The 25,489-nt window shown below is 41.7% G+C and overlaps 1 protein-coding gene across 1 annotated transcript in view; it reads right to left on the reverse strand.

The window, feature by feature from the left end:
• LOC106584888 (protein FAM189A2-like) overlaps positions 1-15,930 on the reverse strand; it is a 94,598-nt gene extending 78,668 nt beyond the window's left edge. The window contains exons 1-2 of the mRNA XM_014170500.3: positions 15,353-15,930; positions 8,663-8,719 (exon numbers count right to left, since the gene is read on the reverse strand). Of these exons, the coding sequence (XP_014025975.2) occupies positions 8,663-8,719; positions 15,353-15,649 (354 nt within the window). The 5' untranslated portion in view covers positions 15,650-15,930. The remainder of the gene's footprint in view (positions 1-8,662; positions 8,720-15,352) is intronic.
• Positions 15,931-25,489: the final 9,559 nt, after the last annotated feature.

Here is a 25,489-nt window from a genome sequence, read left to right on the forward strand (position 1 = left end):
ATATTGAAGTAGGCCTGTCACGTCCTGACCAGCAGAGGGAGTAGTTGTTTAGTATTTGGTCAGGACGTGGCAGAAGTTGTGTTTTGTATGTAGTGTCTAGTTGTTCTGTTTCTGTGTTAGTCTTGTGACTCCCGATCAGGAACAGCTGGATATCGTTGTTCCTGATTGGGAGTCATATATTAGGTGTGTGTTTTTCTCTTGGGGTTGTGGGTTGTTTTATTTTGCACTGCTGTAAGTATCTATATAGCATGTAGAACTGTCGGTTTGTCCTTCGTTATTTTCTTGTTTTTCCCGTGTTCTCATTATTTAATAAATTATGATGTTGAGCATGCAATCCGCTGCGCCTTGGTCTTCTCTACAGTACGACAACCGTGACAAGGCCTTTATGCCAATAAGTAATTTACGCTAAAAACAGCTACAGTAAAAAATGCATTTTCGTTTCATGGAATAGAAACATGATCATATTTATCAAACTAATTAAGCAAAATAGAAATAAAAAATCAATCCCATATAGTCAAACGTTCAAGAAAATTGGGAATTTTGCTAAATTTCATCAAAAAAGTTAGCTTATAACTGTGAACCTTTTTTGTGGGATACACATGGCAATTCTAGGTGTTGTGGCATATTTTAGTTAAACTATCTGTCACATCTGCTCCTGCAACGCCCTCTACTGCTCATCCTGTATCTCCTTGACCTGCCGCCTCCTTCAGTGCTCTTTTCCTCTCTCTCTGTGTGGCTGTGTGTGTGTGTGTGTGTGTGTGTGTGTGTGTGTGTGTGTGTGAGATTGTGTGGGCGGAGACAGGTGTGCTGGATCCCCACCAGCTGCAACCTGTTTTATAATCAAGACCTCTACTAATACTCAGCCCTGCCACTTCCACGCTGCCAGAACGTAATCTCTGCTCAGTCAATGTTTCTACCCGTTTGTTACTATTCAGATCCTGTTGTGCCTGTTTTCCTTGCCTGACGCTGTTTTCCTCTCCGCTACAGTTTTGCCCGCTCTGTCTCTGGTCCCTATCTCCAGTCCCATGTCTCGTCATCCTGCTACTCTGTCCTGGATTCCCCACTCTACTAGTCCCCTGGATTCTCCTCCGGACCTGCTTACCCTGTCCCAACCCCTCTCGCTCCAGCCTCAGCCTTCGCATCTGGTTTCCTGCAACCCGCCTGAGCTTCCCCTGACCTGCACTCCATCTTCCCCCTGTGTTTCAATAAATACCATGGTTACTTCATTCCAGTCTCCTCGTCTGAGTCTGCTCTTGGACACTATCCCCAATTCAATGGAATTGCAACCCTCTGCATGCACAGTGCATTCTTTCATCGCATGTGCAGTGCACTCTTCCATCACATGTACAGCTGATTCTCAAGATCTTGCACACTAATGAGATGATATTGAGCCCACACTACTACGCTGTCTGAGCCAAGGACTACATGCTTTCTGGTAAGTTTTGATTACAATACTGGGTGGGGTGAATATTTTATGACAATTTTTTGTTAACTAGTAAATAGTAGCCTCCAGCAAAGCGTGTTTAAATCATTTCTAACTTGTTAACAATTTATGCTAGTTAGTTTTTGCTACCATATGGGTTTTAGCTTGCTTGAGCCTGCTAACTAAGTGTTAATTCATGTTTCATTTTTTTAAAACATTTATCTTACAAAGGAGTTGTTTAATCTAATTGCTTAACTGTTTATCTGTACATTGAATTATATTTTTGTTTTTAAAAAACTTTTTTTTTTACTAATCTTTAAAGGAAAATGCCACGGGCGCTATCTGTGCGGAGACATTTCACTGCAGCTAATGTAGAAGGAAAAGCTGTGTACATTTGCAAATACTGTGCCAAATCATATGTGAAGAATGCAACAAAGATGCAGAATCATCTGGCCAAGTGCATAAAATTCCCTCAGCACTCACAACAAGCAACCTCTGACAAAAGTCCCTCTACTTCTATTCGAGGTGAAAATGATGAATCAGACACCTCATCGATAGCAACAGCTCATGCTCCTCCTGTAATCAGAAGTTTTTTTGACTCAATGGAGGAACGTAGTCAGAGAAATGCTGATGAATGTCTTGCTCGAGCTGTGTATGCAACTGGTTCACCTCTGATGCTCACAGGCAATGTGTATTGGAATGTTCTTCGCCCAGCATACACCCCTCCAACCAGACATGTTTGATCTACTCATTTTCTGGATGCAGAGTTCAAGTGAAGGTCAAGCAAATCATAGAGAAAGCAGACTGTTTTGCAATCATCTCTGATGGGTGGTTGAATGTTCGTGGGTAAGGAATAATTAACTACATCTCCACCCCTCAACCAGTATTCTTCAAGAGCACAGACACAAGGGACAACAGACACACCGGTCTCTACAATGCAGATGAGCTGAAGGCAGTCATCAATGACCTTGGACCACAGAAGGTATTTCCACTGGTGACAGACAGTGCTGTGAACATGAAGGCTGCTTGGTCTAAAGTGGAGGAGTCCTACCCTCACATCACACCCATTGGCCGTGCTGCTCATTCATTGAATCTGCTCCTCAAGGACATCATGACACCGAAAAGAATGGATACACTCTACAAAAGAGCCAAGGAAATGGTTAGGTATGTGAAGGGTCATCAAGTTATAGCAGGAATCTACCTCACCAAGCAAAGTGAGAAGAATAAGAGCACCACATTGAAGCTGTCGAGCAACACCCGTTGGGGTGGTGTTGTCATCATGTTTGACCATCTCCTGGAGGGGAAGGAGTCTCTCCAATAAATGCCCATAGCACAGTCTGCTGATATAGACAGCCCCATCAAGAGGATTCTCCTGGATGATGTATTTTTGGAGAGAGTGGTAAGCAGCATGAAACCTCTGAAACCTATGGCTATTGCACAGATTGAGGGAGACAATGCCATCCTGTCTGATGTTCAGATTCTGCAGTTCTGAAATGCATCAAAAAGCGTGAAGACTTCTGCCTGAAGCCCATAAACGCCGCAACGTACATGTTGGACCCCAAGTATGCTGGCAAGAGCATCCTGTCTGGTGCAGAGATCAAAAAGGCCTATGGTGTCATCACTACCATGTCTCGCCACCTTGGCCTGGATGAGGGCAAGGTTCTTGGCAGTCTGGCGAAGTACACTTCCAAGCAAGGGCTTTGGGATGGAGATGCAATATGGCAGTCGTGCCAACATATCTCATCAGCCACCTGGTGGAAGGGACTTTGTGGATCTGAGGCTCTTTCCCCTGTTGCCTCCATCATCCTCCCACCAACATCAGCCGCCTCAGAGCGCAACTGGTCATTGTTTGGGAACACACACACCAAAGCACGCAACAGGCTGACCAATAAAAGGGTTGAAAAATTGGTGGCCATCCGGGCAAATTTGAGGCTTTCTGAGCCTGACAACAAGACATCCTCAACAAGGTTGGAAAGTGACAGTGAAGATGAGGCCTCAGAGTCTGATGTTCAAGATGTGGACATTGAAGAGGTCCAGGGAGAAGACATGGAAGCCTGGGAGGAAGACAGCCAAAGCTTAAACACTATCATTTTACAGAGGTATGTTAAAAATGTTTTTTGAAGATGTGATGGATCATTGGGGATCATTCAATATTCTCTTTCTTTTGATGTGTCATTTCATTAAAAGTTCAATTCGTAACAATTTTTTAAAATTCTATTGGAAGGATTTAATCATTTGCAATTATGTCTACTTATGATATTTACATTTTAGTCATTTAGCAGACGCTCCTATCCAGAGCGACTTACAGTAGTGAATGCATACATTTCATTAAAAAAAATTCCGTACTGGTCCCCCGTGCGAAACGAACCCACAACCCTGGCGTTGCAAACACCATGCTCTACCAACTGAGCCACACAGGATGATAAGGTCAAAGGTTTCTGTCTCCACATATGGTAAATATATCCAATGCAAAAAACATCCATATTTAAATGGTATTAATATTAATTCCCATGGAAAGTTTCCACCTCTGAATATTCCCCAAAATGTGCCACCCTAACAAACAATATTTAAAAACTGTCAAATGCTTCTCAAAGATGCCTTCTGGTTGTCAAACTAGCACTAACTAGCATTAATGGCAGCAATGGCTGACATGTTAGAATTTTGTGGTTGCCCGCAAGCTGTGCTGCAGTATGACGCAACTTTTAAAGGAAAAACCACTGTATGTCAGATACTCCAGTGAGTGTAATACGCTCCAATGACTGTAATTAGCTCAATATTAGGAGTTGATAAATAAAGTTGACATCATTAAAAATAAGATATTCCGCTCTTTTCTACTGTAGTAGGTATCAACGGCGGCCTGCTAATTAAGGCGTTAGGGGTGGCGCCTCAACTGTGGAGAAAAAAAAATTAAAAGAGCAGATCTTTCGAAAAATATATATACTGAACAAAAATATAAACGCAACATGTAGTGTTGGTCGCATTTTTCAGGAGCCGAAATAAAATATCAGACATTTTCCATACGCAAATTCAATGCAGAAATTTGTTTACATCCCTGTTAATGACCATTTCTCCTTTGCCAAGATAATCCATCCACCTGACAGGTTTGGCGTATCAAGAAGCTGATTAAAAAGCATGATCTTTGCAATTTAGAGAATTTGGCAGTACGTCCAACCGGCTTCACAACTACAGACCACGTGTAACCCTGCCAGCCCAGGACCTCCACATCCGGCTTCTTCACCTTCCGGATGGTCTGAGACCAGCCACCCAGACAGCTGATGAAACTGTGGGTTTGCACCACCGAAGAACTCCTGCAGAAACTGTATCAGGGAAGCTCATCTACACACTTGTCGTCCTCACCAGGGTCTTGACCTGACTGCAGTTCGGCATCGTAACCGAATTCAGTGGGCAAATGCTAACCTTCGATGGCTACTGGTACACTGGAGAAGTGTGCTCTTCACGGATGAATCCTGGTTTCAACTGTACCGGGCAGATGGCAGACAGTGTGTATGGCGTCGTGTGGGCGAGTGGTTTGCTGATGTCAACGTTGTGAACAGAGAGCCCCTTGGTGGTGGTAGGTTAACGGCATTGGCAGGCAGCACAGAAAAAAAAAATGTATGAAATCTATGAAATTGTATGAAATGTATGCATTCACTAGTGCAAGTCGCTCTGGATAAGAGCGTCTGCTAAATGACTAAAATGTAAATAAGCTACGGCCAACTAACACAGTTGCATTTTATCGTTGGCAATTTGAATGCACCAAGACACAGTGACGAGATCCTGAGGCCCATTGTTATGCCATTCATCCGACGTCATCCCCTCATGTTTCAGCATGATGTACAATGCACGGCCCCATGTCACAAGGATCTGTACACAATTCCTGGAAGCTGAAAATGTCCCAGTTCTTCCATGGCCTGCATATCACCAGACATGTCACCCATTGAGCATGTTGGGATGCTCTGGATCAACCTGTACAACAGTGTGTTCCAGTTCCCGCCAATATCCAGTAACTTCGCACAGCCATTGAAGAGGAGTCGGACAACATTCCACAGGCCACAATCAACAGTGCTGCATACGGCAGCACTGTTGATTGGCAAATGGTGGTCACACCAGATACTGACTGATTTTCCGATCCACGCAGCTACCTTTTTTTAAGGTACAATATCTGAGACCAACAGTTGCATATCTGTATTCCCAGTCATGTGAAATCCATAGATTAGGGCCTACTGAATTCATTTCAATTGACTGATTTCCTTATATGAACTGTAACTCAGTAAAACCTTTGAAATTGTTGCTTGTTGCGATTATATTTTTGTTTAGCGTAATTCATGGATTATGTTTAAAATGCTCATAAAAGTGTGGTAAATGTGTATACATTTTCCTGTAAAAAAAATATATTGTTCAAAACAAGCTGTTCAGTTATTTACTACTCTACCAGCAGCAGCTCCGTTCGCACGGCTGTGCACCCAGTGCTTGGGTTATTTTGCCAGCTATTTGCTATAAGGGAGGACGGAACCAATGAGATTGAAGGATTTCATCACATGAATGTTAACAGCACAAAGCAAATGGATGGTCCTGTGGCGTTGAAATTAGAGCTCAGATCTCCTGGATCTCCTGATAGTCAACAGATGGCGGTAAAGAGCAAATTGTACTTGACTTGTAATAAACAAATCATAACCGTGTCATTATGGTGGCTGCAACAGTGACACCAGCTCTGTCACTTAACACTGTAGAATCACTTCTAAAAACAGAATTTGAAAGGCTGACCCTTCCAAATAATTGCAAATAAAGCATTTAGGACCTGCTAAACCAGACATCTTCATCCAGCAATTGTTGAAAGACAGAGGGAGGCAATATGCTCAATCAAACCTTCTCGCGGACCTGGGGGGGACAGGGGACAAGATAAAACACTAGAATCTGAGAACCCAGGAGTGTTTAGGGGACTTGTTGATTTTGTGTCATCGCTGGACACTGCAATGAAAGAGTACTTGGACACCGTTACGGTTTTTAAAGGCACGTCCCATGAGCTACTAGACTGTCCACAATGCAAGGGCGCATTGTACAGGAGTTACAGAACACTGACTTTATGTCCATACAAGCGGATTAGACAACCTATGTGATGCACTGTAAGCTTGCCATCATTTGCCGCTACATTGACGCAGCCAAAACTGTGTAAGAGAGATATTGGGGATTTGTGAAATTGGAAGGATGCACCAATGCAGACACCATCAGCAGGGCTCTCCTTGAAAATCTGGGCCTTTTTCCAGAGCAAACAGCAGACAAGATAAATCATATTCGTCAAACATATAATGGGGCAAGCGTGATGCGCAGTTCAACTGGTGGCAAATCAATTTGGTGATGCAACAAGCAGCATCAGCATTTACACAGGCTTGTGTATTTTTCTCAGATTTAATAAAGGTGAACTATTGGAGTGCTTAGAAACCATTCTAGCCTCTGATGACATTGACATCACTGACAGGGAAGCCAAGGGATTCTCGACGATGTTAAAGGATTTTCTTTTTTTCCTTGATTTGCACACCTGTATAAAAGAAGAATTGATGCTGTGCAAGCACAGGATGACATCAAATGCTTTATGGATGTTTTGTCCAAGGTACGAGACTCCGCGCTATCGCTCTGTGCCAAGTACACTGACGCAGCTGGAAACAGAAGAGGTGTTGCTAGTGGTGGAAAGCAATGACAGGCATGAGGTAATATAGTCTACAACCTAATTAAAAGCCCTCTATGAATTAAATAAATCATTATTATTGGCATATTAATATTCAGTTTACATTGATTAGACCTATACTTGATAGAGTTGTATGGATAATGTGTGTTCAATGCGTCTAGCCTAATGCTTGTCAAAATCATGGGCATTAATATGGAGTTGCCCCCCCCCCCCCCTTTGCTGCTATAATAGTCTCCACTCTTCTGGGAAGGCTTTCCACTAGATGTTGGAACATTGCTGCGGGCACTTGCTTCAATTCAGCCACAAGAGCATTAGTGAGGTTGGGCAGTGATGTTGGGCGACAAGGCCTGGCTCGCAATCGGCGTTCCAATTCATCCCAAAGGTGTTTGATGGGTTGAGGTCAGGGCTCTGTGCAGCCAGTCAAGTTCTTCCACACCAATCTTGACAAGTTATTTCTGTATGGACCTCGCTTTGTGCACGGTGGCATTGCCATGCTGAAACAGTAAAGGGCCTTTGACAAATTGTTGCCACAAAGTTGGAAGCACAGAATTTTCTAGAATGTCAATGTATGCTGTAGCGCAAAAATGTCCCTTCACTGGAACTAAGGGGCCTAGCCCAAACCATGGAAAACAGACCCAGACTATTATTCATACTCCACCAAACTTTACAGTTGGCACTACGCATTCGGGCAGGTAGTGTTCTCCTGGCATCCGCCAAACCCAGATTCGTCCATCGGACTGCCAGATGGTGAAGAGTGTTTCATCACTCCAGAGAAAGCATTTCCACTGCTCCAGAGTCCAATGGCGTCGAGCTTTGCACCACTCCAGCCAACGCTTTGCATTGTGCATGGTGATCTTAGGCTTGTGTGCGGCTGCACGGCCATGGAAACCCATTTCCTGAAGCTCCCAACTAATAGTTACTGTGCTGACATTGCTTCCAGAGGCAATTTGGAACTTGGTAATGAGTGTTGCAACCGAAGACAGATGATTTTTACGCGCTACACGCATCTGCACTCGGCAGTCCCGTTCTGTGAGCTTGTGTGACCTACCACTTTGCGGCTGAGCCGTTGTTGTTCCTAGACGTTTCCACTTCACAATAACAGCACTTACAGGTGACCAGGGAGCTCTAGCAGGGAAAGATGACTTGTTACAAACTGACTTGTTGGAAAGGTGGCATCATATGACAGTGCCACCTTGAAAGTCACTGAGCTCTTCAGTACGGGCCATTCTACTGCCAATGTTGGTCTATTGAGATTGTATGGCTGTGTGCTCAAATGTATACACCTGTCAGCAATGTGCGTGGCCTGTTGAAATTGGAAAAAACCTGCCTGCACTCTGCTCCCCCCCACCTACTCAGCCAACCAGGAGTTTCTACTGGCAGGTACTTCATTCAAAATGTGTTTATTCTGTTGTTGCTAGCGATATTCAAACAAAAATATGGAAAAAATGGTTGAATACCCCTGGCCTTCATAGAGTACTAAAGTCGGTTCCCTCATACAGTAAGCAAGTACAGATCCCTCTCATATAAAAATAACAGTTCTGTGATATATGACCTACCAGCAGCAGCATGGGTCTCCTCCATGTTGTGAGGCCAATGATCCCTGACAGGATCACCTGGAGATGAAGAAAAACAGATACAGAAATCTGCAATGTTACATACTGTATACCATGTGCATACACAGACAGTAACCCCCCCCACACACATTATTGTCTCCATTAAAGTATTTTGTATTTATTAGGACACCTAATTAGCTGCTTCCAAGGCAGTGGCTACTCCTCCTTGGGTCCAAACAGGAAACACAACAAATAAAATACATAATATACATAAATATACATACATAGAACTACATTTACATTACAATTTAGCCATACAGCAGACGCTCCCATCCAGAGCGACCCACAGCTAGTGCATTCATATCAAGATTGAAAGGCAAGACAACCACATATCACAGTTGTATCCCAACCACGTATCACATACACTACCGTTCAAAAGTTTGGGGTCACTTAGAAATGTCCTTGTTTTTTTAAGAAAAGCTATTTTTTTGTCCATAAAATCACATCAAATTGATCAGAAATACAGTGTAGACATTGTTAATGTTGTAAATAACTATTGTAGCTGGAAACGGCTGATTTTTAATGGAATATCTACATAGGCGTACAGAGGCCCATTATCAGCAACCATCACTACTGTGTTCCAATGGCACGTTGTGTTAGGTAATCCATGTTTATCATTTTAAAAGGCTAACTGATCATTAGAAAACCCTTTCGCAATTATGCTAGCTCCGCAGAAAACTGTTGTGCTCATTTTAAAGAAGCAATAAAACTGGCCTTCTTTAGACTAGTTGAGTATCTGGAGCATCAGCATTTGTGGGTTCGATTACAGGCTCAAAATGGACAGAAACAAAGACCTTTCTTCTGAAACTCGTCAGTCTATTCTTGTTCTGAGAAATGAAGGCTATTCCATGCATGAAATTGGCAAGAAACTGAAGATCCCCTACAACGCTGTGTACTACTCCCTTCACAGAACAGCGCAAACTGGCTCTAACCAGAATAGAAAGAGGAGTGGGAGGCCCCCGGTGCACAACTGAGCAAGAGGACAAGTACTTTAGAGTGTCTAGTTTGAGAAACAGACACCTCACAAGTCCTCAACTGGCAGCTTTAGGCCAGCATCCCGGAGTCGCCTCTTCACTGTTGACGTTGAGACAAGTGTTCTGTGGGTACTATTTAATAAAGCTGCCAGTTGAGCACTTGAGGGTCTGTTTCTCAAACTAGACACTCTAATGTTTCCCCCTCCCCACTCATACCACTCTCAGACAGTCCTACCAATGTCTTTGCTTGAGAAATTGCTAAGAAGCTATTTTTGTTTTCAATCAAAATGGTTAAAAAAAAGAAATGTTATATATATATATATATCATTTTTTTTTTCTACTCTTATTTAACTAGGCAAGTCAGTTAAGAACAAATTCTTATTTACAATGACAGCCTACCCCGGCCAAACCCGGACGACGCTGGGTCAATTGTGCGCCGCCCTATGGGACTCCCAATCACAGCCAGATGTGATCTGTGTAGTAATATTATTCGTATCTCAGAGCCATTTGCATTGCTAGTTATAGCCTAATGTTAGCTAGCTAGCTAACATTGAACCTGGTTGGTTAGCTACCTGCATATTCATGCAGGGTAGTAACATTATGAGTTGGGATTATGGTTCATTGTTTAGCTAGTTAGCTAGCTAGCTACATGTCTAAACAAAAGACTCCACTATGCAAGAAGCCATTTCAATAGAATGTTCATAATGTCACTGTGACAACTAGACGTCGCTGGTAAATTCGCTCTGGCTATCTACTCCGTTTTCAGAGCACTCGTCTGTGTGTGTCAGAGTGCAGAATAAGTGACGAATTTATGAACGCTCAACACCCGTTGAATATCAGTAAACATTGGCAAAAAAGCATAATTAAATTGTTGCCAGCAGCACAGTTGCAGTCACCAATGCTCTGGATAACATGAAAACAGCCTAACCAGCTCTACTAGGGCAAGTAAAATGGTAAGAGTGAGCTGTTCACTCATTTGTGTCAGGAAGTAGCTAGCCAGCTAGCCAACGTTAGCCAGTTAGCTTGGGTGCTTGACTGCTGTTGTTACGTCCGAATGCTTGGATCAACCCTACTCCTCGGCCAGAGTGGCCAGTGTGCACTCTGAAAGCTCTGAGAGCAAACCGCTTTGAATTTACTAACGGACAATCTGACAACGCTGAGTTTACGAACGCCCAGAGCGCACTCTGGCACTCCAGATTGAATTTACAAACACACCCGTAGTATAAACCAGCCTTTAGTCTTGAAATCTTCAGTTGTTTAGTACATGGCCTCACATGTGAATCCCTAAAGAGCTGGGTGGGGCTAAAGCTTAAGAGGGTGTGAATGATGCTGAATGGGTGTAGACTAAGAAGAGCTCTCCAGTAGGTGTACCAAAACATTCAAGGGCCATTTTCTCAAAAGTGAGGTTACAAGTTAATCAACTTTTAAAGCAGAATGACTTTCCAATTGTTCCTCAACTGCAGTGTATGATATACCATGTTCTAGCACAGTCTCTACTGTTATCCAATGTAAAAAAAAACACAATTTCAAACGTTGCTACATAAGACCGAATCCAGCCGGTCAGTCACACATGGTGTGTGGATGTTGTTTAAGGTTGTGTGAATGTTGTCTAAGGTTATGTGAATGTTGTCTGACATAATGAACTAAAGCAGTGAGTGGTGGGTTCCTTCAGCTTCCTTTGTAGGCCATTGCGCCACACTCCCTAACAATAACTAGAGAGTTAGTTGCTCAATAGGCCTTATCTCCCTTACACCCACCCATGTTCCAGGAAAGCTATGTATGCCGAGTGAGTTGCTGTGTTTTGGTGAGGAGTGATTTGCCAGTGGACATTAAAACAGACTTCTACAAAGGCCAACAGAAGCCTACAACACCCCAGCCCTTATAGATCAATGTGAAACCCCTATAATGTGGTGTCAAAGAGGAAAAATGTCATTTGTTATCTTATATGGCTTGAAGAAGAGATAGGTAATCCTGTTCCTCTTAGTTTCTGTAAGATTGTTTCAAGTTGCCCTTTAAGTTTTGTACTCTGTTTTATAACTGTTTCTAACTTTCTGTAAAACAATTGTTCATGGTTCCAGTTATCCCAGGATGTGTGGGAGAGTGGACATGTCCTTGATATGATTTGTCTCTGTCTGGACCTAATATCTGTGGTGATAAGCAGAATCACCGGACTCATTTGAAGGGCATGTGAAACGCCCCACCCATCCTCGGTCTGTATAAGATGTCTGTGAAAACAAAAAGTGGATTTATTTGGTTTTCCAATGCATGTTGAAATAAAGTTTTTGTATATTGAGATTGGACTGCCTTATGAGGGGGTTTTCCACCACATAAAAACACAAAAACAAATTGTACTGTGTGGTTACATTAGTGTGTGGTAACATTAGTGTCTGTAAAAGGATGATTTCTCTCCAGTGGTAGTTTCTGATTAAGCTGAAAAGGCCCAATAGTCTACTGAAACACTTTTAGTCTAATACTCTAACTGAAGTGGGCAGTTACAGTGGCTGGACTGATTAAGACTTAACAGGGCCATTATTTTGATGTTGTCTGACATAAGGCTGTATCTGACGGCTGGTATATTGTTACCGGGTTTTGTTATTACGCCCGTTTATTTTGCGGTACCGGTATTTTTCCAGCACTATAGTATTGTGTTTATACTGGTGTTTTCTTGAATTAAATACCTTGTCCACGCATCTCAGCTCTCCTGCGCCTGACTCCTTTCACCAGTTACCCACAACCTTGACACTGCCAAACATGCACAAAAGTCATTGTACAATGCACAGTCCCACTTTAAAAGAACAACAACTTTAAAGGCTTCGCATACCCTTTATAAGGCCTACATAGATGCTTCACAAATTATTTAAGTGAATCCATACTAGGCCTCTGTAAAATGTGTTATAACACGTCCTTATGTCTGGTGGGGATTTTAAAGCAGAAGTGGCAGAGCGATAAGGTTTCTCCATAAACCAGGTTAGAATCAATGTGTCTGAGAGGAGAGGAGATTAGTCTCAGGCAACAGGGAGGGTCCTCAACATGCATTATGGCCTTTTATTACACACTTGCACATCTGAGTTGTTGCAGGTGCATGTAAATAATGTGATAACTAAATAAAAGTGAAACCTGCACTTTTCTTTCACATTTTCTTTTTTTATAAACCAAGATGGAGAAATATCAGGGCTGCACCCCACAATGCACCCTATTCCGAATTTAGTGCACTACTTTTGACCAGGTCACATAGGGTTTGCAATATGTAAGGAATAGGCCATATTCCATACACAGTGCAAGCTCTATGGGCCTTGGTCAAAATTAAAGCAATACATTGGAAATAGGGTGCCAGTTATTCAATAGGGTGCCATTTAGGACTCGATCCAAGATGGACACCCTAGAGTGAGAAACATTCAATATCAAATTCTGGTTCAGTGTTTTCCAATAAGAAACTGCCTGTTTTATAAGACCTTAGTCACAATGTGCTTCCTGGGGTAAATGACTAGGTTATTACCCCTGACCCTGATTACTCATTACAATACAGTTTCTTTTGCCAAAGGATTGTATAGTCCCTTATTTGGTGTGATTGATTTATAAAGACATAGCTTTGGAATTCAACTTGATTTGTACCCAGTCCTTTCAGATATACAGTTGAAGTCAGAAGTTTACATACACTTAGATTGGAGTCATTAAAACTCGTTTTTCAACCACTCCACAAATTTGTTGTTAACAAACTATAGTTTTGGCATGTAGGTTAGGACATCTACTTTGTGCATGACACAAGTAATTTTTCCAACAATTGTTTACAGAAAGATTATTTCACTTATAATTCACTGTATCACAATTCCAGTGGGTCAGAAGTTTACATACACTAAGTTGACTGTGCCTTTAAACAGCTTGGAAAATTCCAGAAAATGATTTCATGGCTTTAGAAGCTTTTGATAGGTTAATTGGCATCATTTGAGTCAATTGGAGGTGTCCCTGTGGATGTAGTTCAAGGCCTACCTTCAAACTCAGTGCCTCTTTGCTTGACACCATGGGGAAATCAAAAGAAATCAGCCAAGACCTCAGAAAAGAATGTGTAGACCTCCACAAGTCTGGTTCATCCTTGGGAGCAATTTCCAAACGCCTGAAGGTACCACGTTCATCTGTACAAACAATAGTACGCAAGTATAAACACCATGGGACCAGGCAGCTATCATACCACTCAGGAAGGAGAGGCGTTCTGTCTCCTAAAGATGAACGTACTTTGGTGCGAAAAGTGCAAATCAATCCCAGAACAACAGCAAAGGACCTTGTGAAGATGCTGGAGGAAACAGGTGCAAAAGTATCTATAGCCACAGTAAAACGAGTCCTATATCGACATAACCTGAAAGGCCGCTCAGCAAGGAAGAAGCCACTGCTCCAAAACCGCCATAAAAAAGCCAGACTACAGTTTGCAACTGCACATGGGGACAAAGATTGTACTTTTTGGAGAAATGTCCTCTGGTCTGATGAAACAAAAATAGAACTGATTGGCCATAATGACCATCGTTATGTTTGGAGGAAAAAGGGGGAGGCTTGCAAGCCGAAGAACACCATCCCAACCGTGAAGACCGGGGGTGGCAGCATCATGTTGTGGGGGTGCTTTGCTGCAGGAGGGACTGGTGCACTTCACAAAATAGATGGCAACATGAGGAAGGAAAATGATATGGATATATTGAAGCAACATCTCAAGACATCAGTCAGGAAGTTAAAGCTTGGTCACAAATGGATCTTCGAAATGGACAATGACCCCAAGCATACTTCCAAAGTTGTGGCAAAATGGCTTAAGGACAACAAAGTCAAGGTATTGGAGTGGCCATCACAAAGCCCTGACCTCAATCCCATAGAAAATTTGTGGACAGAACTGAAAAAGCGTGTGAGCAAGGAGACCTACAAACCTGACTCAGTTACACCAGCTCTGTCAGGGGGAATGGGACAAAATTCACCCAACTTATTGTGGGAAGGGTGTTGAAGGCTACCCGAAACGTTTGACCCAAGTTAAACAATTTAAAGGCAATGCTACCAAATACTAATTGAGTGTATGCAAACTTCTAACCCACTGGAAATGTGATGAAAGAAATAAAAGCTGAAATAAATCATTCTCTCTCCTATTATTCTGACATTTCACATTCTTAAGAAATATATAGTGATAATCCTAATTGAACTAAACCAGGGAATTTTTACTAGGATTCAATGTCAGGAATTGTGAAAAACTGAGTGTAAATGTATTTGACTAAGGTGTATGTAAACTTCCGACTTCAACTGTACAGTATGTGCTCCAATCCATTTCACTCATAAATGTGCTAGTATCCAACTGTAGGGGCTACCAACATAAGTCACCCCATAATAATAATGTACTTGTCAGCACACAAGTCGCCTAATACCACTGGACTCTTAAACAGCATCTAGATATGACACCAGGACATGACAGCTGACAAATAGTCCAGCGCTCTGCCATGTCTTTTGGTTCTGGTGGATATGATCTAATCCCCTAACCAGAGTGTGATTTGGGTAATAGTTCCACAATTGATAAGCACTACACAACCTGTTGATATAGTAGACTAGCTATCATAGCTCAAGAATATGGAGTCAAAAAAATGACTGCCATCTTATTAATTATGTGTGAGATGTTAATAAACCTGTGGCTACTCACTGAAGATCCGACCCAGAAAGGGCATGAGTTTCGGATGGGTGGCGAGCTGCTGAGAGAGAGAGCTGAGAAGGAGAGCGCGACCATGGAGCAGCCGAGAACCAGCTGCAGTAATCCGAGGGAGAGCAGTGGGCGGCCGGGGAGAAGCGCTGGTAGCAGCTCCGACTGAGAACCAGGCATGCGAGAGCTAGATATACAGCGGGGCGGGCGGCTCCTGAACGACGAGTCTGCCAACTGAGAACCCAAAGAAAGTCTAGTTACAGGGTAACACGAGCCGGGGAGAACTACCGCTATAGACATTGGAGACGCGCGACCAGGAGGAGAACAACAAACAACTGAACCTGGATGAGACTCAGCGCAAGGAGGCGGGAGATCGTTTTAGTTTTATTCCTAAATTAAAGCAGAGATCCGTCAGTTGGGTTTGGTCGATCTTAGCGTCGTTACTCCTGCCATGGTCGTCTCGAGGTGGCGGAGTTTGAAGTTTTAAAATAACTGCTGTTTGTTACAAGGGGCTAGGATTGCGTTTCACATTTTTGTCAGGGGCACAAGAAGGGCGCAGGAAGGGGCGCGTGTGCAGGCGTCTGGGCATAAACGGCAGGGACCGAAGTGTCCCGGCCCTGGGCATAAACCGCAGCGACCCAAGTCGCTAGGGGGCCCCCAACCCCCCGTTTTTAGGAACTCGGTCAGGGTCTCAATTTACTGTTGAGAGTTAGAATGGTAGAATACACAAGATGCAATTTTGAAATTGGCAATGTATCAGCAGTTTTTCCTCATGTAATGTCAGTCACTGACAGTCACTCAATTAGCCCATGTCAGCGAAAAAAAATGTAATTGGTAAATTAGTCTAGTCAAGGGGCCCTAACCTCCAGGGCCCCCCCCATAGATGTTGTTAGTCACTCACACTCAGATATCATAATGAACATGGCATAAGTCAATCGCGTGGCTACCCAGACTCCTTGCTCTGGCCATGCCCAGGGACCTTAGTTTCTTCTCCACAATGAGTCTGGATCAGAGTACCGCCCTGACCCTTCACCAAATGCGAACACCATCTGATTGGTCCAGAAACCAATGGGTTGGGCCAGAGCCAGAACACACGTGGGTAAAGTGGTGGTTCGTCATTGGCTTTGATACTCTGATTGGTTAGAGACAAGCAAACCGGTAATTACTTAGTTTTGTACAGCAACCCTTGTGTGCCTCTTCACCACAAATTACTTCAGTGATGACAGTCAGAATTGCAGGAAATGAGCTTTAAAACTGCTAAATGTTCTATCCACGCATCACAACATTTTGGGAATTGCAGGAAATTAGCTTTTAACTACAAAATGTTCTGTCCGCCTCATGGCATGAGTAGAATTGCATGAAATTCACTTTAAAACCGCAAGATTTTCTCTCCACCCCATGGAAAAATGGGTAGAATTGCATAAAATGTGCTTTAAAACCACAACATTTTCTCTACGCCCTATAGCAAAATGCGTACAATTGCAAGAAATGAACTGATGTCAAGAGGGGGACCACAAAAATGTTTTATCCACAAGGTGGGGTGGCCCCCAAACCAAATCTTGATTATGGCCACCAAAAAGCTAGGATCGGCCCTGCGGGTGAGATTAGGCCACACATCCCCAACTGTCATTTGCAATATTTGGGTGTGAAAGTATTCAACGATTTCTTAACTCTTCAGGTAAATTTTATTTTGAGTCAGGCCACCGTCATTATTTGCACAAAAATAAATTGCTAAACGTAATTCACTAGCCTAAATGTCTTGTTTAGATGCGTTTGATGACAGCTGACTGTTGTAGGCTATGCAAATGTATATCCTCTTATAAAAACTGCAATCTACTCTATCTGCATTGTGTTTTGATCAGCGTACATATGACCAAAGGATCAGGGTTGGTGTTGATCTTTTATTCTCTGATAATGACAGGAAAAATATCCATAAACAAATGCTGTCCTTATATGCCAAAATCCTCTCTTCCGCATGGGTACAGTAGACAGGGCAATATAACAGTAATCTAGTTTCACATAACAGTGCAATATAAGGTAAATGCAATGCAATTTACCTGGCTCAGTTGGTAGAGCATGGTGTTTGCAGCGCCAGCATGGTGTGTAACGCCAGGGTTGTGGGTTCGATTCCCATGGGGGCCAGTACAAAAAAAAAAAATTATGCATGAAATGAAATGTATGTATTCACTACTGTAAGTCGCTCTGGATAAGAGTGTCTGCTAAATGACTAAAATGTAATGTAAATAGAAATGTACAGTATAGACTATGGACCTAGGCTAGCCAACTTTCTCAATGACATCCTGGTGTTATGTACAGTACGTGATGTGCACTTGCAAACTACTAACAGTAAAATATCATCAAAATATCTTCAACAAAAACACGACATATTTAATGACAGTAAAAACTTGCATAAACAAATGCTGTGCTTCCCTTTTAACAACAAAAGGGGACATGAATAGCCATGCTAGCCCAATGATGACATGTAGCCTACAGTAGAAAGTACAGTAGCTAGCTAGCATGTACAACATTCACAAATTAACAGATACAAATTAAATAAATTACTGAAATACATGAATATCTCAATATATTGGTGGGGGACCATTATAATACACTGTCAGTGACCATATAAACTCATTGTAAGTGTTTTAACATATAGGCCTGATTATGATTTTCATGGGACAATTTTTCAGTCCCCTACCTCTTCCACGTGGGTACAGTAGTAGACAGGGAAGAGTTAAGGGGGGCAGGGGATGTTTAAGGGGGAATGCAGAAGGGAGTGTGCAATGTTAAAAAGGGCACTTACAACAACAAAAGGAATGTACAGTAATATCAGGCATGGAACTATTGAAATGTTGTGTAATTATACAACATATAATTACAACATGTTGAATTACGCAAACATCTGGAGAGTATGAAATGAAAAGAAAAATACTTGTAATGACTTCGTATATACAGGCCCTAAGTTTTACCAAACCACTCACTCACTGGAATAGATCAGCTAAATAGCTACCTAATAAAAGGTTGAGAGAATAGAGATTGTGCAGGTCTAAGCGCTCTCTATACAAAAATAAGGACTAAGGCCATACCTCTACTTTTGTTGTGAACTAAAACTTCTCAACATCTAAGTGTATTGCTTCATCAATAACGGGGGACTTTTTCCTACCAATGTCCTTTAGTGTCTACAATTTGTTCTGCCATAGACTATCAGTTTACACACTGGCTTGATAACCCTCCCAAACTTAGAAGGGGGGTGTCTGCCTGCATGGGGGCTCTTCCTAGGTTGTTCTTGGGCAGGAGGGCATTGAGGGGCAAGGAAAGAGGATGGGGATGAAGGGTCACCAGCACCAGTAGCACCAGCCACAGGAAGCTCATCTGAGGTGAATGTTTATCTGTGGGTTACTTGGGCTGAGGCTGCCAGTGTCTTCAGCTGAAGACTGCACTGTTGAACACCAGAAGCTTCAGTCTCAGGTGTATTACTTTGTTGGTTACAGCGAGCAGAGACAAACATGACCACGAATCATGGTCAACAAGTTTTAATGTTGTTCTGCCATTGCCACACATATACCAAAGGTGACATCAAAGGGTGTCATAATACATTGCTCAAAACCACATCAATACATCAGGCACATCCGTCACATGGGTGTCACTTCCCATACTGCTGTCGCTCTTGAAGCTGGGGTAAGACACATCCTGTGTCTCATCCAAGGGGGAGAAGTTTACTTGGAGCAGAAGGTTTTTCTGCACCATCTTCTCATTTCCACTATGACCCCAGATCTTGTAGATGTGGAGTCCAAGCTTTGAAGCCACAACAGTGTAGACGTCTGGTTCCCACTTGTCGGCAAGCTTGCATTTTCCTCTGCATCCCTTGTTATCCACAAGAACTTAGTCACCAATGGAGAGAGGCTGGCTTTGACTTTCTTGTTGTACTGGTCAGACTGGTGTCTCTGTTCCACTGCAGAGTTCTTCTGAGCTTGGAGCATAACAGACTGGAGGTTGCTCACCAGGGTCTTCACATAGACATCATAGCCACAGACAGTCTCGTCCTGAAAGACGTTCTTGAACATCTGGTCAACAGGCAGCCTTGGTACTCTCCGAAACATCCAATACATAGAAGGGTGCAAAGCCAGTGGTCTCATGATCAGTACAATTGTAGACAAAGGTCATGTTCTGGATCATCTGGGGCCACTTCTGCTTTGACTTTGGGGCAAGGATCTCAGCATGTTGCCAAGTATCCTGTTTAACCTCTCTGTGCCACCGCCCGCCATAGGATAATAGGCGGAGGTACAAGACTTCTTGACACAGGCCAACTTCAGGAGTTCGGCGATGTGTTCACTTTGGTAATTCGCTCTCTGGTCTGAGTGGAGACGGGTAGGAAATCCATAGACACAGAAGAAGTTGTCCCAAAGCTTCTTCAAACTTTCGTTGCTGTCTGGTCCCAGCAGGGGAATGCATGTGCCATCTTGGTAAAGTGATCACTAATCACTAGGACATCCACAGACTTGTTCTGGTTGTCTTCAGCAGACCAGAAGTTGATGCATACAAGTTCCAGTGGGGCAGTGGTCTTGATGCTCTCCGGTGGGGCTCTTGCTGTGTGCTCTGGGGTCTTGCTGAGGACATACCTTTGACGGGTCTTGACATAGTTGCGGACGTCTTTCTCCATTATGTGCCATAAAAACCTCTGACGGGCGAGGGAGATGGTGCGTGGCTGGCCACCAGGCAAGGCCTCCTTCCTCAGAGTCTCAGGTAGGACGCATGGAATCGCTTGCTCTTGTTTAGTGGATCATTGGAAACTCTGTACAATATAATCATTCACCAGTGTGAGCATTTACCATTGTTTCAGATTCTTCTGATTGAGCTGGTTGTCATTGTGATGCTTACGTTTGTATGGTCTGCACTTCCTCTCAACAGTGGATCACTGTGGAGATGGAGGCATCATGTTGTTGGTGGGGCTTGAGCTCTTCTACGGACAAGGAGGGGAGTGTGTATTGGCTAGCTGGGGCTAACGTGCTCATGTGGTCCACTAACAAAGCAGCTCTCTGTCGAGACTCAGACTCCCAGTCTTCACGAGAGGAGAGTAAGACTGACACGCCATCCTCAGACAAGTACACATCTGCAGACACACACAGGGAGGAGTTATCCTAGGACTTGCAGCTGACATGTCTGGCAGAATGCATCCTGCACACATCCATCTTCCACATCACACACTTTCCTAAGCAGCTCCAAATATGGCTCAGACAAGAGTCAATGACTCGGTGGCTTCACAAACGGGTCCCTGCTCAGCACGTTGGGCACAACATTGTTTCCCCGGAATGCGTTTGATCTCAAAGCAGTATGGTGCAAGCTTGGAGACTCAGCGTAGCTCACCTGCATCCACCTTGTGCTTGGTCATGATGTAGGGCAGGGATGGGCAACATACATTTTTTTGTGGCCCCCACTCCCATCAATGTTGCCCATCCCTGATGTAGGGTAAGTATACCCATTAAGCCCACTTCAATCTTTGGATTCAAAGAAAAAAAGAACAATTTTCTTCCACTTCATGTTTCAACCAGTTCATGTGGTTGTTGTAACCATAACAGTTTTTAGCCAATCAGATGATTTATTATTAAGTTACAATGTACCTCTTGACTAATTACACATTTTGTTGTTACAGCTGAATTAAAAATGTATTAAATATTTTGTTACTCTCACCCATCTACACACAATACCCCATAACGACAAAGTGAAAACAGATTTTTTGAAATGAATATCAAATACAGAAATATCTCATTTACATAAGTATTCACATCCCTGAGTCAATACTTTGTAGAATCACCTTTGGCAGCGATTACAGTGGGTCTACAAGAGCTTTACACACCTGGATTGTGCAACATTTGCCCATTATTCTTTTCAAAATTCTTCAAGCTCTGTCAAATTGGTTGTTGATCATTGTGAAACAACAATTTTCAGGTCAAGTAGATTTAAGTCAAAACTGTAACTCGGCCACTCAGGAACATTCACTGTCTTCTTGGTAAGCAACTCCAGTTTAGATTTGGCCTTGTGTTTTAGGTTATTGTCCTGCTGAAAAGTGAATTAATCTCCAAGTGTCTGGTGGAAAGCAGACGGAACCAGTTTTTCCTCTAGCATTTTGCCTGTGCTGAGTTCAGCATTTCCCAAACTTGTGATCAAGGAGATCACTTAATACTGATCTCTCTCTTCCATCAGAAGCAATGGGTCAAACTGAATTTGTAATAAAAGGAATGACCTCGTACTCTGCTAAGTAGGCCTAACTCTCGGCGTCAGTAGGCTATTTTTGTGTATTTTCAGGAACAGCTAAACAGGAAACAGCTCAGCCAGGAGCATCACTCAGATCTATCATGAGTTCTAGACATATTTACAGTAGCCTATATAGATACACACAGTGGCAAGATTAAATGTCGGTTATTGTGAAAAACTGAGTTTAAATGTATTTGGCTAAGGTGTATGTAAACTTCCGACTTCAATTGTACATTCAGGATGAAAGGGTTACTAGTTATGGCAAATGTTAGGAAGACCTGGTTGTTGTAACATAAACCAAAAAAACAGCAAAGTTTTATACTTTGACCACATCTTTTCACATACGTTTTATTTGGATCTTTTTCCTTTACCATGTTGATTGGTTCCAGCCATTGGAAGCTCGGTGCATGTACAAAGAAAAAGAACGCAATTCAACCATTGATGGATGGTGGCATTATATGATGCCTGAATAGGAAAGAGGATCTGATCAAGCCTATTGGTATTCTTGATCAATTCTTGATCCAAAAAAACACAACTGTTATGGGGTTAATTCCAAATCTGCTTGCATTGCTTGGTAGTGTGGTATGAGACAACATAAATAATACAATGTAAATAAAATACAAATAAACAGTATTGTCCTAAATTGAGACATGAATAAAAAAATGTGTTATCACATCAATAACATCAAAATCGTTCAGAATGTACCCGTTTTCAGTATAGAACGACATGTATACAGATTATATTACAACTTTTTGTGTTTTGTCTTAATGATTGTTCTTTAGTAAATAGGAAACTCAACAGTGTGTTAGTCCGAGAAACATGAACCTGTTACGGCTAGACGTTCCGAGAAACATCGTTTTAGGTTTGTGAAACCTTGAAATGTACACAATGAGAAGTGATTTTGTAACAACAAATTGTAATGGCTAATTGTATCAAATATATATCATTGTATGTTTGAATTAGCACTCATATAAACTGTTTTCATCACTGCCTTGTAAACACATTCTTGTAAGTTGGAGCTGCTGTACGTGATAATATGGGGCTGTTGTACAGATTTGAGCACTTGACAAGACGTTGACATTTCTGGGTATGTCTCACCTGTAACATAATAATAATAATGTTATATTATTTTTTACAATTATACAAATCTGTCAATCAACCAAATGTATTTCTTAAAACCCCTTTTTGCATCAGCAGTTGTTACAAAGTGTTTTACAGATACCCAGGTCAAAAAATCTAAGACCCATCAATGCATATACTGAACCACAGCATCTAGGAAACACTCCATAGAAGTTATACACCCAGGATTAAAATTAGAGAGGAACCATGCTCCAAGGGCTGTGCTGAGTGGACATTTAAGAGTACATGTGTCCCTTATTGTTATTCAAGATGTTCCAACATTCGTAGATGACCCTCATGGTCATATAATAACCAGGGTGGCTATAGAGTGGGCAAAAGTTCAATACTCAGGAGTCAAGGTCATGTCTTTTGTCTTTTTCATAGCCTGAGAAAGAGAATCTATTACATAAAGTTATCACAGATGCACACTATGTAACACATATGAATAATTCCACAAAAATGTTGTCATTGTCTTTCATAACTGTTGCAATACAAAACATTGAAATGTTGTCAAATACTTGTTACTTTGTTATACATTGAGTGAAATGTTATACATTGAGAGAGAGAGTAATATTACACAATTGAATTATAGATTATCACTCACACACACACAGACATGGCTTCATTGTTGTTCATAGTTTATTATCATAGTTTCTAATTATCGATTGTAATCATTGTTTGAACATAGTTGGCCATAGATTCTAATCATACTTTCTGATCATACTTTCTAGTCTGAGAGGTTTTGATATAATAAGAGGGTCAAATATAATCTAAGAGGGCAGAAACTATTGTTTACAAACAGTATCAATAAAAACAATGGCTACTGCTCAATGGATAAATAGCCTTCATTTAAAAAAAAAACAACATACATGTCAATAAAAACAATTAAGACATATAATTCTTAAATTATATGTGTTCCCTGATTTAGCCCAGTGCATTAAAAGGTTATCAAGGGGGTAAAATGGATCTGTTTAAGTCATAAGTAAAGGGCCCATCTTAAAGAGTACAATTACCCTTTCAAAAAGACAATGGCGTGATTAATTGAGACAGCCACTACAGGAGACCTCACGAGAACACATAAAAACTGTTTTCAAACATTTGTGATGTGGTCTCTTGATGTGTAAGGGTTGTAAACACTTGTTAACCCTTCATAGGGATATGCCGAGAAGTCTTTTGGAAGGTCAGAGGTTAGACAGGTTTAAAAAAACATTGGTTCCTACACACATATAGAAACACACACATCCACACGCCCCCCTCCCTCCCTCACGGGTGATATACAGATGGCCTGGCATCCTCGGGGGAAAAAAACAACTGTTATGTACATATAGACCCCCATGTTGTGTAAGGGCACACCTGTTGAATTGATGAGAAAAACCATTGGTCCAAACAAACAAACACACACACACCTGTCTCGTGTGGTGAGAGAAACCGCTCGTGGGAGACAGAGAGACACAGAGATTTCCTTCATTGAAGGTAAGATACATTTTATTTTTAAATATAATATTTTCTTCTAAAATGTTAATACTGAAATGCCTACTGTACAGACCTTTAAACATATTACTATTGTGAAAAAGTGCACTATGCAATATTATACTATACCTCTTTTTTTTTACTCAAATGTATATAAAACATACATATTATGAAACAATACTACATTTAATACCCCTTAAATGTTTACATGTATAATATATATATATATATATATATATATATATTTTAACTGTATTCATATAAAATCAGGTTTTTGATTATTTTCAGGATTCTCTCTGTGTATGTAAACCCACAGACCTGACAATATGTTCCTTCATTGAAAGTAAGATACATTTTATTTTTAAATATATTTTCTTCTTAAATATATTTTCTTCTAAAATGTTAATACCAAAATGCCTACTGTACAGACTTTTAAACATATTACTATTGTGAAAAAGTGCACTATGCAATATTATACTATACCTCTTTTTTTTACTCAAATGTATATAAAACATACATATTATTACCAAACAATACTACATTTAATACCCCTTAAATGTTTACATGTATAATATATACATATACAGTGAGGGAAAAAAAGTATTTGATCCCCTGCTGATTTTGTAGGTTTGCCCACTGACAAAGAAATTATTTCTATCATTTTAATGGTAGGTTTATTTGAACAGTGAGAGACAGAATAACAACAAAAAAATCCAGAAAAACACATGTCAAAAATGTTATAAATTGATTTGCATTTTAATGAGGGAAATAAGTATTTGACCCCTCTGCAAAACATGACTTAGTACTTGGTTGCAAAATCCCTTGTTGGCAATCACAGATGTCAGACGTTTCTTGTAGTTGGCCACCAGGTTTGCACACATCTCAGGAGGGATTTTGTCCCACTCCTCTTTGCAGATCTTCTCCAAGTCATTAAGGTTTCGAGGCTGACGTTTGGCAACTCGAACCTTCAGCTCCCTCCACAGATTTTCTATGCGATTAAGGTCTGGAGACTGGCTAGGCCACTCCAGGACCTTAATGTGCTTCTTCTTGAGTCACTCCTTTACTGCCTTGGCCGTGTGTTTTGGGTCATTGTCATGCTGGAATACCCATCCACGACCCATTTTCAATTCCCTGGCTGAGGGAAGGAGGTTCTCACCCAAGATTTGACGGTACATGGCCCCGTCCATCGTCCCTTTGAGGCGGTGAAGTTGTCCTGTCCCCTTAGCAGAAAAACACCCCCAAAGCATAATGTTTCCACCTCCATGTTTGACGGTGGTGATGGTGTTCTTGGGGTCATAG

This window comes from Salmo salar, chromosome 24 (genome assembly GCF_965601325.2).
Source record: "Salmo salar chromosome 24, fSalSal1, whole genome shotgun sequence".
In the NCBI taxonomy this organism is placed as follows: Eukaryota; Metazoa; Chordata; class Actinopteri; order Salmoniformes; family Salmonidae; genus Salmo; species Salmo salar.